We start from the raw sequence: 14,414 nt of genomic DNA, 5'->3' as shown, positions 1-14,414 counted from the left end.
AACCAGCACCGTTGCTCTCCACGTGCTCAAGCCCATTCCCCTTCACACGTGCAGCAACACTGAGACCGTGGCACTGATGATAAATGGACTTCAGACAGACCAGCTGGCAGAAAGAGCTCTGCTTTCTCTCCATCAGCATATCCATTACAAATGCCGCATAGGGGAATCTCCGCCCAAGGCAAACCAGAGATCCTAAAAGTTGGGATGCGCTTCCCGATAAGCAGAAGCCAATCTGGGGGATGAGCTCTGCCTCTGCTAAGTTACAGGAAAGCAGCAGCTCTTCCTGAGGTGGGCTCGGCTTTGTGCCCCTGTGGGGAAGGCAGATGGGGCAAGGCAATCTGCAGCTGGGGTGAAAGGCATCTCCCTCGTGCCGCAGGGTTAAAATACTGCTTTCCTTATCTAGAGCAAGGAGTGGAAAAAAAATCTCAGCAGACAAGAATGTCTAAAAAGAACAAGAAAAAAAAAAGAAGGGAAAAAAAAAAAGGGAAAAAAAAAAAGGCAGCTACCCTAACTTGCATTAACCACCACCAGGCTTTGCTCTCCTCACATACTACTGAACAGTTAAATATTTAGCTTGTTAGTGAACAGGCTGCTAACTGCACCTCATTTTCCTTCTCTAGACCTAGTCTAACCTAATTTATTCCCATTTTTAAATACTGCACTGCTTCGTTATCAGATTCATGCAAGAAAAAAACAACAAAATTTTATTTTAAGTTAAAATTAATAAACAACATTTCCCAATTTTCCTCAAAAATACCAGCGGTTCATGAGCTTGTGGGCTTAGCTGAGAGGTTGGGAAGGGGGCCAAGAAAAATCAGAATTTATTATACGCTGGTCTAAGTTTTTAATTGAGTACACACAGGCCTTTTGGAGTGAACTTGATTTTTATTTTACCCCAAACTACTATAAGAAGTGCTGCGACACAAAAAAGCCCGTGGCTCAATTTCCCCAGCATTTCTTCATCGGTTTATAAAACTTGCAGAATACGTGAAAATCTTTGCTTGAAGAGAGTGAAGCTTGAAGGAACTTCTGTCCTGCGGCATTATTGTTTTACACACAGCCTGCAGCGTAAAGTAAATGGAAAGCACTAAAGAACACAGCCCTCATCAAACAGAAGCACCGATTTGCTGTTACGGCCTTAGCAATATTTCTCAGAAACAAAGGGGGAGAGACAGGAAAAAAGGTTTAACGATTTCTATCCATAGCACAGTCTGAGTTTGATCCATTATGACTGTGGAACAAATGACACGCTACTGCAACAAGTCCACTACAGCCCCCAGAGCCGTCACCAAAATATCATGCATTTCACAGCATTTGGCCTCAAACTGAGCAACTGACATCATCTACACGGACCCAGGCAAAGCATTTGAGACTGTTCCACATGACATCCTGGTGGAAAGACATGGATTTGATAGATGGACCATTTGGTGGATAAGGAATTGGATGTATGGCAGTACCCAAAGAGTTGCGGTCAACAGCTCAATGTCCAAGCAGCGAGCAGCGATAAGTGGTGTTTCTCAGGGGTCAGTACTGGGACTGGTGCTGTTTGACATCTTTGTTGGTGACATGGAAGTTGGGATTGAGTGCACCTTCAGCAAGTTTGCTGATGACACCAAGCTTCATGGTGCGGTTGACACGCTGGAGGGAAGGGATGCCATCCAGAGGGACCTGGACAAGCTGGAGAGGTGGGCCTATGTGAACCTCATGAAGTTCAACAAGGCCAAGTGCAAGGTCCTGCATGTGGGTCGAGGCAATGCCAAGCTCAAATACAGGCTGGGCAGAGAAGAGACTGAGGAGAAGGACTTGAGGTTGTTGGTGGATGAGATCAACATCATCCAGCAATGTGCGCTCACAGCCCAGAAAACCAACCATATCCTGGGCTGCATCAAAAGAAGCATGGCCAGCAGGTTGAGGGACGTGATTCTCCCCCTCTACTCTGCTCTCATGAGACTCCACGTGGAGTACTGCCTCCCAACGTAAGAAGGACATGGACTTGTTGGAGCAAATCCAGAGGAGGTCCACAAAGATGATCAAAGGGCTGGAGCACTTCCCCTGTGAAGACAGGCTGAGAGAATTGGGGTTGTTCAACCTGGAGAAGAGAAGGCTCTGGGGAGACCTTATAGCAGCCTTCCAGTACTTATAGGAAAGCCTACAGGAAAGATGGGGAGGGACTCTTTATTAGGGAGTGTAGTGATCGGACAAGGGATAATGGTTTTAAACTGAAAGACAGTAGATTTAGATTAGATATTAGGACGAAATTCTTTACTGTGACGGTGGTGAGACACTGGAACAGGTTGCTCAGGGAAGTTGTGGCTACCCTGTCCCTGGAGGTGTTCAAGGCAAGGTTGGATGGGGCTTGGAGCAACCTGGTCTAGTGGGAGGTGTCCCTGTCCATGGCAGGGGGGTTGGACTAGATGATCTTTAAGGTCCCTTACAACCCAAACCATTCCATGATTCTATGAAACTCCTATCGCAGGTATGCAAAGTCTCACAGACATGCAGGGAAGGAAGAAAGGATGTTTCACCGGGACACTCAAAGTCCGCTCTGTCCACTCCACTCCACTCCCTCCTTTCACCCCTGCCTCCTCTCCTACTTATGAGCGGTGCTGTGCTCAGTCACAAACCACAACTGAGATGGCAGAAGTGCTGAGCTGTTCAGGGCTACCTTTGGTTACCCTCCTTTAAGCTGTTCAAACACTAATAAATTACCCATTTACTTATACTACCCAGATGTTTGCCATCTAGAAAAATAGATTATTACTTGTAGAAGGTTTTGTTATGTCACAAGAATCCTGTAAATAATATATTAGGATCAGAAAGCCAATACCACGTGGCAACTTTTACACACACCAGCATGGGGTGAGGGATAGGGAAGAAAAGGGAAGAGACATGCTTCCTGACCACTGGTTAGAAGAACTTTCACAGTGAGCTTATGAAAGAATCAAGTATTTACTAGAGTTCATGCTGTTGGGATAATGAGGTTACTTAAAATAACACTACAGATGGAGAATGAGGGTGACAAGTAACCTGAAAGGTTGGTTTATTAACTGGATTTTGAACTTTGTTTCCATATATATTATACTTTTATATAAATATATATTTGTATGTGCATATATGTATAATACATGTATTTATATTCTCTATTAAACTATAAATACATTATACATGTGTTTATATATGTAAAACAAAACATATATTTATACATATAAAAAATTGAATTACATCCTAACATTTCTTTATATGTCACATTTTCCACAAAAAAAAACCCCAACACTAATTTTAGTAAACCCTACAAATAAAAGCAGCCTCAATCCCTATGTCTTTTTATTTTTTACAGAAGATTTCTTAAGAGTTCCAAGCAACGTTTAAAGAGAACTCTGGGGCTTTAATTGAAATGGCATGAGATGCTGAACCTTGAACAACAGTCTCTTTCAAACCCTGTGTTCATTATACACTGAAATGCCTATCAAAAAAAACAAAGAAGGAAGAGGTTTTCGGCATTCCCATTAAATTCTGACTTTCTCTCATGGTTCCTGTAATTGAGTTTCACTTACAGTTGTCATGAAGTTTTGTAGGGTAGACAAAACAGTGATTTGCCTGTAAATGTCTGTATATAGGGAGGGAAATAAATATTTGAGAAGTACTCAGCTCACTTCCTTCAAACATCAGGGAAAAAGACAAAGAATACAACTCAAGAAATGTACAATTCAAGAAGGAGCAGCTTTTACAAGGAAAACTTTGATATGGATGGTTAAGTATCACCGCAAGAAATCCAGTCTGCTTAGCAATCCCAGACAAGTTGTCATGAAAGTGCATGTCAGAGTTTAATGCAATATGTCCATTTGAGTCGTACCCCTCACACACATTACTGTTAAATGATTTGATTTGGGTCTTTTACAATTTCACCTGCAAAACTGGAAAGAAGAAGGAAGAGCCTACCCACAGAAGAACTGTGCCCAATAGATGCAAGGGGGGCAAAAGGGGCTTACTAAAGGTAAGGAGCTGTTAATTATAGATGGAGTAAGACGAAACTGCTGAAAAGAGCTCCACAAAGGGAGCTCCAAAACAGGCTGGGTTGGTTTCTTTTATTTGTTTTAGGGTGGGTTGGTTTCTTTTGCTTTAAGAAGTATTGGTTTAAAAAGAGGGTGGTCATACTCTGTAGCAAAAGAGTTTGAGGTGAGAGACATACAGCAACTCTGCATGGACCCACAACTCTGTTAGGTGAAGCCACTATGCTATCTCAAACCAAAACACTGTACAAATGAAAAAGAAAAAAGTAGCAGCAAACAGTGACAGAGCCAGGAAACGACCCGACATTTATTTTTCTGGTCACTATTTAAGTCATTATATCACCAGCCAGTATAATACTGACTAGAAGGTCTTTAATCACATGAACAGGGAGCACTTGGGCACTTGGCGGAGGAGTCAGAAGATCCCATATTATAGCACCCTTGTAATTTATTGCACGTTATTCACAGGAGAAATCTGAACCCAGGTTTCCTCTCATTTTTCCCATACTGCTACCTTGCACTTGTGTTAAAAACAGCCTATCTGGTCTTCTCAACTGCAGAAAACTTAGCTTTATACATCAAGCACAGTTTAGCAAGGTTTCACTACACTTTTACTGTACTTTTCTTGACACAGAAATATAAAACCAGCTTGTGTGTGTTCAATACAGCCCCCAGCTGGTATGTTCTGCCTTCACCTGACATTCAATTGGAAGCTCTTGTGGTCCTGGAAACAGCACAGATGGGAATATGTCACAGGACCTCTCCCTACTAATCATCAACTCGGGTCCTTCCAATTGCCCCAAAGCCCTACCCTCTTGGAACAGCTTAGGCAAATCCATTCCCTCATCGATATTTACACCCTTCAAATATTTGTACATGTGGTTATAATCCCATAAGTGGAAAGATGGTCATACTGGCTTCACAAAGGCTAGCCAGATTGAAGGAGCCCAGCGTTCAGGCTGCCACATTCTCTCACACAGCAGCCTGGGGTTTGGACTAGTTTGCTAAACATGAACTTATCAAACAGATCTGGTATTTGCTTTGAAATACTACTTAAATGCAGGCTGCAAGTGCAAGAGGCCTCCAGTTAACAGCAGAGAGCAGGGCTGAGCTCACATATTTAGACCCTTGGGGTAAATGAGCACACTTGCAGTCTGGGTTCCTTCCTGCCCTAGCCATGTGCTTCATGGATCCAGAGAGCCCTCGTGTATCTGTGCCTTGGTTTCCTTACTATGCAGTCAGGAGAGCCTCCTTTCTCTCTTGCTGCAGCTAACTGCGAGGGCAGCTCACTAGTGCTCCAGAGCGCAGTGCTCTGCAGAAGCACCAAAGCCAAGCCAAGACTGTCTTACAACTTCCCATGGCTGCAGGCAACATCACTGTCTCACAGGGAGGGCAGCTGGAGAAGGACAGTTAGTCCTGAGATACACCTCTGGGTGTCATGACATTAAGGCAGAAGTACCCCATCAGCTACTCCGGCCAGGCACTGACTGGCAGCAACAAAATTCTCTTCCCCACTCCAGCCGTTCAAGGCTGAAAGGGCCAATGCTCTGACCTCAGCTTGCTAACTCACGATGCGCACAGAGCATCACTCTCCTCCGTGCCCAGCTATTGCAACTCCCCATGGCAAGGCAAGATACTTAAACCTGTTCTGTTTCTCATTCTTGTCTTGCACCTTCCCCACTGACCACTGCCAGCCTCTCCTTCCAGCCTTCCACTCCGACCAGCCACCCCCAGCTCCCTGCAACCATAAGGCTTCCCACCCTTCAGTCAGTACACAGCACTAGAAGAAAACAGGCAGCGTGAAGAGGGGCCTCCAAGGCATTATTAGCACAAGGCACTGCCTCTTGCAATGGCCCTGCTCATGGCAATACATTGCTTAAGAACCAGGGCTTGGCAATCTCCACAGTGACAGGGATGGGAAAGATCTAATGTTTCTCTCACTCTGTGTTAACCTCCCTCTGCTGTTTTCTCACCCTTCCTTCTGCTCCACTTGGCATGTCAGCACCATTTCACTCTTCTGTACAACCTTTTCCTTGTGGTGGCCATGCACAGCGACTAACCCAAGCAACTACTTCACCAGTGCCCAGGTAAAGCTGCCCACAAACAGCAGTCAGGGCAGGCACTCCACGCTGCCCTGCCAACACACCTGAGAGGAGAAAGCAAACTCTATTTCAATGGCCCATTCAGCTTTGCAAGCTTTTGCAGACAATGTACACCAGTTCTATGTATACACTCAGGACAGCTAGCAAGGAACTGGTCAAAAGAAAAAAAAAAAAAAAAACAACATATCTACATATATCCACAAGAAATCACACTGTTTTCTTTTTCATATGGATTCTAAGAAAGCAGAACTTGCTAAAAGAGACTAGTACTGCTCTTCCTCCACGCCACACTGAGGAGGCTTTCACAGCCGGTCCCAAAGCTGCAGCACTGCACACAGGGTACACCAGAACGCACATACTTTCATACTACTTTGGTCCCAGCGCTTAGCACTATATACTGTATGCAGACCCTACCAGTTCCCTTCTCTTGCATAGCCCAGTTAGAATACCCCACCCACCAAAAAAAAAAAAAAAAAAAAAAAATTGCATCAGGGCATGTAAACTTTTTTAAACTACACATAGAACAGGTGCCCCTTTAAACCATGACTCTTTTCCTCTCAAAGGCACATGTAGCAGGTTCCCTAGTGTCAGGTGCAGACTCAAGATGAAAGAAAAATACATAAATGTTTATTAAACCTTTGTTGCCATTCACACCACCAACTTTCACACCCTAGTGCCAAGCTGTTAACGAATTTCCGTGCTGTTCCAGAAGACTTTTCACAGCTCCTGTCAGAAAAGGGAAGTTTCATGAGGGCAGCACTCACTGGAAAAGTCTCTGCTCTCACCACCATCAACAAAAAAATGTTCACAACCAGCTGTTTGTGGAATAAATGTGTCCTGTCCAAACTGTGTGGGAATATAGAGCTTCCTCCAGTAAGGCATGGGGCCACCTTCATGTATACCTCCTGATACATATTTGTCTCAAGATTATTTATGCTAAGACTTCTCAATTTACCTAACAACCAGGACTAAAAATTGGCCATGATAAGCCAAGCAACCACAAACCAGTATGTGAGGCTCCCAGCCAGGTGGCAGCTGGATGTGCAAGTTACAGCTCACGTGCTCGGACATGGCATCACCTCCTTGGGGACCTCTGGAGCTCTAGGCTGCTTCCCAGGCAGGCAGCCCCCCGGCAGGGCCCCTTCGGGCACACAGACCCCTCGAGGAGGCAATGCATCACCTACCGCTCCGTGCCATGTTTCCTTTCTGGCACCCAGACTCCGCCGTGCTGCCATACAGCTGGCAAGTGTGAGGCAGGGCCCTACACGCAAGTCGCACACCGCCTGCTCGAGCCTCAGCAGGTCTGTAGAAGCGCCATGGTGAACCGCAGCGAAGGCGGTGTGAAATTGCACAGCAATTCTCTCTGCTGTCGCAACTCCTCTTTTCCCCCACAACTAGCTCTTTTATCTGCCACTGGAGACCCTGTTCTAAAAGGAACAGGCAAAAGGCAAGATGTTTCCCAGAAGATGAAGTGAACATTGCTACTCCTCTCAGAGTCATCCAAAACAAGGTGGAGGGGGGAAATGAAACACTTTCCCAACTCAAAAAGTGACAATTATTACACGCTACATTACAGCTTAGACAGCCTTTACAATACAAGCTCACATTTACTTTGTCCCTGGAGGACATGGGGACACCTACTCGCATCAGTGTTTTGCACAGCACGTTGCTCAAAGCTTTACCATTTTGAAAAATGCACCTGAGGATCTTCAACCTCTCATGCAGATCCTGTAATTCAGCTGATCATAAAGCATAAAGAAGAACTAAGTGACTGTTTATCAATGTATATTGCTAAATGAAATCAATCCCAAGCACTAGAATAGAAGCAGACTTTTCCTACAACCGGAATGAATAAAGCAAATAACTTTTTTTTTTCCTTTTTTTTAATATCAGAAAATTGTGTTCCCAAATAAAACTTTAGATCAATAATTTAGCAGCACGCTTCTTCAACCCTAGTTGACAGATTATAGCCAAATACTTCATAATTTTTCTCATTAAACTAAACAATCTCAGAGATCTACTAGCACCCTGTCTCTGCCTGTGCCTCATCTCTCAGCTTGCAAACAGCTAGCACAGAAGTAAGATACTACAGAACATGCTGCGTACTTCAGCTCAGTATCTTAAAATAAGCATGACCTGCATTATTTGCCCAGGATGTATAAAAGACTTTAGAGAACTGGTCCTTCAATGTGAAGATAAATAAACCGATCAAGTAAGATATTTGTTAGCTGAGGGATCTTTAAGGTATTTTTTGTTGTTTCTAAATATTATGCCACCTGATGTTTTCTAGTAGAAGGTAATTGCTGCCTTAAAGACAAGAATGCCGATGTCTTTTCTTTTAGACTAATTACAACAATTAGAGATTCCACTTTTATTTTCTAGACAAGTTATTCGAGCAACACATCAAGCAACAGATTAGTATCTGAACCTGCTCACTGTCAAAGCCTGTAGCTCAAAATCGCAGTGGCCGCTTCCTCCCTTCACAGTGACTAATCTCCTTCATGAGTCAATCTGTCTCTCCTCCTTGCTATTCTCACAGCAGAGAGATGCAGCAAAAGCAAGGTTCCCCCAAGTGAGATGCTCAGCCAGTGTGGATCACTGCACTGAATGGCATGCCTCCTTGGAGCAGGTTTCTTGCAAAGCCCAATCCCCTTCGTAAGTGCCAAGAATCAAATCTTGGCCACCTAATGCAGCGTGTTCCACATGTTAGCTTGCAACACGTTGAGCAACTGTGTTAACTGAGATGGATAGTGCTGTCAAACAGGAAGCTGGCTCACCAGGATGGAAACAGTGGGATACGCTGACCTTTTACATTCAGTAAAAAAGTGTCCCTAAAATGACATGAAACGTTTCATATTAAAAACCAAAACGACTACCTTCTCGAAAAGCTTTTATTACCACATTGTGTAAATAAACACATGTGCATGAGATGAGCTCTGCCTGTATGCAGAACCTGAGCCTCTCTCACAGAGCAGAGGCTGACAGAGGAAATGAATCATTATCACCCTGCTTGGGAAGAAGCTCCTACAAGGAGTGCAGCACTATTAACCACTGCCTGGAACTCCCGGATTCAACACTACCGCTGCTCCCTCTGTTCATGCGTTCAAATACCTAGATATACAGAATGACTAAAACCAACAGGAAAAATCCAAATCCCTGGGCAAAGTTTCTACTAAACTACTCTAAATGTGCAGAGGTTTTATGGATGACATGGAGATGAAATTGAAACTTAGAAGCTTCTCATCCAAAAGAATAAGCATTGAAATAACCTGCTTAGTATAAAAAAGCCTCTTGAAATGCAAAGTTTGTTCTGGAAAGATTTTTCCCAATCCATCACCTCCTGCTCATCTCCCTCAATTATTATGATTTTAGTTTTTTTTTTATTCAAGCTGGTATTTTGGGTAAAGAGAGGAAAGCTTTCTTCATTCTAAGATTTCGCTGCTACAGGAGAATCATCTCTAAGTGGGAGGGACTATAGAGCTTCACAAAGGGCTTTGCAGCAATATAGTAGGTAAGCAAAAGCAGAGAAATCAGCCTGGATGTTTAGCACTACAACTACTGGCCATAAAGAGAGCATGTACTTATATATATATATATATATATATATATATATATATATAACACCATTATATACAATGTAAAATTTTAAAAATCAAAGATTATATACTATAATACGCTGTTCAAAACTGCCCTGATCCAAAGAGGAATGCCACATACAATCTAGCTGTACACCTAGAGGTTCTATTCAGCTCTTCTGTGCGGACTTCCTCGAAGCAGCAACCTGCCTCATGGTACAGAACAAACGTGTCATGAATATGCTGACTGATCATTATCACCATATTTCACACTTCAGCAAGATCCAGCTAAAGCTTTCTAGGCAGGCTAACAAGGTAGGGCTTGTTGTACACCTAGTTTAAGATTAAGCAATCAACACAACTGATATAACCACTTCAAAGATTTGCTACCAATTGTTTTGCTTTCTCCTTACATCAAACAACCGCAGGTGCTGCCTTCTGCCAGGGCAGAGAAGGGGGAAAAGAACTTTATTGAATACCTTGTGCCTGAGCTGCAGAACTGTGGGAATACCCCAGAGCCAGGAGCGCTGTCTCCACCAGCTGGCTAAAGAGCACATCTTTGCGAACCAGAACGAACTCGGCGTGCTCTTCTCGATTATCATATTCAAGAGAGGCATCTGACTGCTCCACCACACAAAAGACTGGAATCATCAAACCTAGATAAAAAAAAAAAAAAACAAACAAAAAAAACAAAAACAAACCAACAAAGTATCAGTAAGAGAGGAACAAGAAATGTGTCATACATCTCTGATTAAGGCTGTAAATTAAAACACCTCCTAGAAGGCTCATCTTAAGTGGAAATCTGCCTTTCTTCCCTGTGGGATAGCTTTTGTTTTCTTTCCAAGGGAAATACTGAAGTCTCATCACTTGACTCATTTAAAAACCACACTAAAAGCTCCAGAGAATACAATTCAGGAACAGAATCACAGTCAGCATGAGGACGAACAAGATTTCCTAATAAGACCTTTTCAACATAGCAGAAGTTTTCTACGGTTCCATGAATGTCCCTATTCTTTCAGGTCAGGGCTGCTCCACATTCAGCCATACGAAAACCTGACACACAAATGTCGCTTCTGCTTCTCTCCACACAGTGAACGTGTGGAGGAATCAGCAGAGGCTAGTTCCATATGCAGTTCTTGGCTGGGATAGGCTTATTTGCACATTTTCAGACCATGGCCAGTCATCTCACTGTGCAAGGAAAACACCCTTGCGTTGATTTTGCTGAAAACGATAATCTTGTGCTGGCAGCTGATGGTTGTGCAGACCCAGAGAGGCCAGCGGCTGATCTCCTGCTGCATGTATGAAGAGTGAGAACAGCTCTCTTTGAAAGAGGATAAAGGATGAGGAGGAACCACAGAAGTGGAAAACTCGGGGGGTGGTCTGGATTCAATTTTGTTCTGTTTTATTGTAAATTTACTTTTGTGGTTAAAGGATCAAGTCATCTATGGCAATAAATTGAGGGGCATGAACTTAAAGGGATTCAATACTACAGACAGTAGAGAAACAAGCCAATTTGGAGGAAACGGTACTCCAAGCACATGCACAGAGGGATGATAGAACAGATGGACAATGTACAGAACTGCATGGCCATTTCCATCGCCTGCTACAGGCCAGGCTGTAGTCAGGGGGTGGCAAAGGAAAAACCATTACCTCCAGTCATGGAAATTTATTAATTGGTTCCGTACAATTTGTTAGCGCCTACATAAACAAGGAAATACTGGGACATAGACAAATCCCAACTTAAAGCAGTTCTCCAAGCGTGCTGTCTAAGGTTTGTAGTACTGCCAGAAAGTTCACCTCTCACTCCTGTTCTTCTGAATGAAATATAACCATTTCCAGTAGACAACAACTATGAAAAATAACTGTGTATATTTATGAAAGGCCAGACACAAATCACTGTATTCCTGGACTGGGCACTTCTTTAAGGGAAAAAAGAGGAGAAAGCCACATTTCAGTTCTCCTTCCATACAAAGTCAGTTAAATATCTTCAAGATCATCTATTACTGGTAGCTTCAGTATCTGCAAAACAACAGTTATATATGCCTTCAGAGGAATTACCCTGCCCTGAAATAGATAAGGCCACACCAGGAACAACTGCTAAGGGACTTAAATCTTCCTTGTCTTGAATTTGCAGAGACTAGATTTACTTTACAATATATTTTAGATACACAATTCTTACTCAGTGACATATCTGGCATGGAGTGGCTCCCAGTCTGACATTCTAACTGCAGGCCAGCAGCAGCAGCTATGAGCTGCAATATCCAGCCAATATGTTTTAGTTCTTTGTTTTAAGACACATCCTGAAGTAATGTGTAGGTAGGTTACGGCATCACATTGATGCTACTCCCTCTTCGCTGCTTGGTTCTGAGTTAAACGGATGCATTTTGCAAGTTCAAGCAGCCAAATTCTAACACACAGTGATAAAAAAAAGAATATCTCTAGGTGCTTTCCTGAAAAGACAGTGCAAGGCTGATCCTGTTCCTCTGAAATCAATGACAAAATTTCTACTCCTATCAAAGGTTAAAAACTGAATTCTATTTGTCCATAAATCATTTAACCAGTTAAAGTGAATTTTAACCTCTGTGACAAATTTCCCCTCCTGTCGAACACATAGTCTACCATAGCACTTATGTCTTAACAAAGTGTCTTAACAAAAGATTAAGATACTTGGTCAAATCCTGAGGCTGTGATATTGGTTGTGTAAATTACATTTTGGTAAGACAGAAAAAGTAGGTGAATGCAAACTGATGACAGGGATGCCACAGCATCTTTTATCCTCCTGCTGGACGCCGTTCCACCTCTTCAGCACAGAACTTGCACCTATTCTCCACACTCATTGTTTACTGTCTCAGTATGAACAGGATCTCAAATGTGAAAACTGATGCTGTACGTGACATCACTTTATGGACGGCATGAAGGACCCATGGGACTCTTGCCCATGATTACTTTCCTGCCCCTCCCTGCTGCCCATGCTTGCAGGGACCCTGCTACAGAAACAGCTTTTGCAAAAATGTCTCTGAACTCAGTGACCCAGTGTAACTGATGATAAGCTGCTATTAGTACCTTAAAAACAGAGAGCAAAGGGCAGGTTACCACATCTGCCATTCTCATGCCTCTCGCTACAGTGTCTGGGATCTTAATACCAATCCTATTTTACCAAAAAACAACAGTACTCCAACTTATTTCAAAGTAAATCACACTCCAAGGAAGTTCCATCTGCTTTGCCCTCTATTTCACATTGGAGAATTAAGCTATAATGTTTCTAATGGATTTATTGCCTCAAACTTCTGTTTCCTGATGTTATCCAAAAATAAATTAACATACTTTCAGTACGTTGGAATCAGAAGAAAAGACATCTGCAGCCAAAAGTCAACATGCTCTTTACACACCGATATACACAGTGTCTTGCTCCTAGATGCATATATTACACCTCCAGGTCACTACAGGGCCCTCACAAAAGAGCAATGCAAGTTAGTCACTGCTTATTGTCATTCCAGTTAAAGAACTTCTAGCAATACTCAGAGAGCAGGAGACCAAGCATCCATAACAAAATCTCGCGTGCGGGGCTACAGCAATGCAAGCCAGCCTTATTCATCAACCCTGAAACTCCTCAGCTCCTTCCCTAATAACCGATCAGCCAGAACTACTGTCATCCTCCCTCTCCCATGCATACACACAAAAAAGGCTTAGGTCCCTTCTGCACTGGACTTCCGTGCATTCACTCTCCCAGCTTTAGAGATGCTGCATTGAATGATGCTGTACAGCTCATGGTAGATGACACACGGCACTGATTTTCATACACAGAGAAAACAAGGGGTAATCTGACGGCTAAAAAGTAAAGTTTCTTTCCTTAAAGGATGAACATAATGCTGGAATGCACACAAAACAATAATAGCGATAACAAATTATACAAAAATACTTTTTCTCCTTGATGTTAATTCACTTAACTGACTTACAAGCATGTCTTTCGTGCTTCTCACAGAGCTTTGACCCCGTATAGATAGCATCTGCATAAAAGGCTAGGGGAGCACAAAACAAGATCTACATAAAGGCTGTTATAAGGACATACATACGTAGCAAGAATCCCTTCTAATCCATGGAACAGAACAAGGAAAAACTGTTCCCACTATTACCCAGGAGAACAGAATGTTTAGCAGTGACCGGTACCTTTGTATACCATATATTTTTAAAGCAAATCAGAGATGGGATTTAAGCTCCACTGTTGCTTTCACAGAAAAGCTGCCATGTACAGAGAAGACTTTGTAAACACAGTTGGATTTTTTGCTGAGACTCTTCTAAGGGGCAGAGAAATTAACAAGAAATTAAATATGTATCAGAGACCTGTGTCCAAATGCACATTTTCTCATTTTGCCCATTTCAATCTATAGTTTTATTTTACTGGGGAGCAATCTATTCTTAAAAATGAAGGAAACAGAAACAGGTATTTCGTTCAAGTAGTGAAAACTCTGGACACTGTCCTGCATAAAACATTCATTTTTACAGAAAACTTGAAGCCAGTTAAAAATATTATCCTGGAAAACATTTTCAGTTGTAAGATTTGCAAATAAAAGCTGTAATTTTCTAATGACCAACTAGAAGGACAAGACAGAGCAGATATCAAGAAGTCCTGCACTGATTCTTTTGTTCATTTGTAAATGATACTTTGCCTAGTGCATGCTTTAGAGGAAGCAATAAATGTGATACTATCAGCAGTGAACTTCTATGCA

General features: G+C 42.6%; 1 protein-coding gene across 1 annotated transcript in view; it reads right to left on the bottom strand.

Moving 5' to 3' along the window:
* Nucleotides 1-14,414, bottom strand: part of SATB2 (SATB homeobox 2) — a gene marked incomplete at both ends in the record, with an annotated part of 130,558 nt that overhangs the window by 100,061 nt on the left and 16,083 nt on the right. The window contains one exon of the mRNA XM_082484363.1: nucleotides 10,167-10,343. Within this exon, the coding sequence (XP_082340489.1) occupies nucleotides 10,167-10,343 (177 nt within the window). The remainder of the gene's footprint in view (nucleotides 1-10,166; nucleotides 10,344-14,414) is intronic.

This window comes from Vanellus vanellus, assembly GCF_965231255.1.
Source record: "Vanellus vanellus genome assembly, chromosome: 5".
Classification (NCBI taxonomy): domain Eukaryota; kingdom Metazoa; phylum Chordata; class Aves; order Charadriiformes; family Charadriidae; genus Vanellus; species Vanellus vanellus.
Note: the sequence above shows the minus strand (reverse complement) of the source record. Positions and strands in the feature narration are given on the sequence as shown.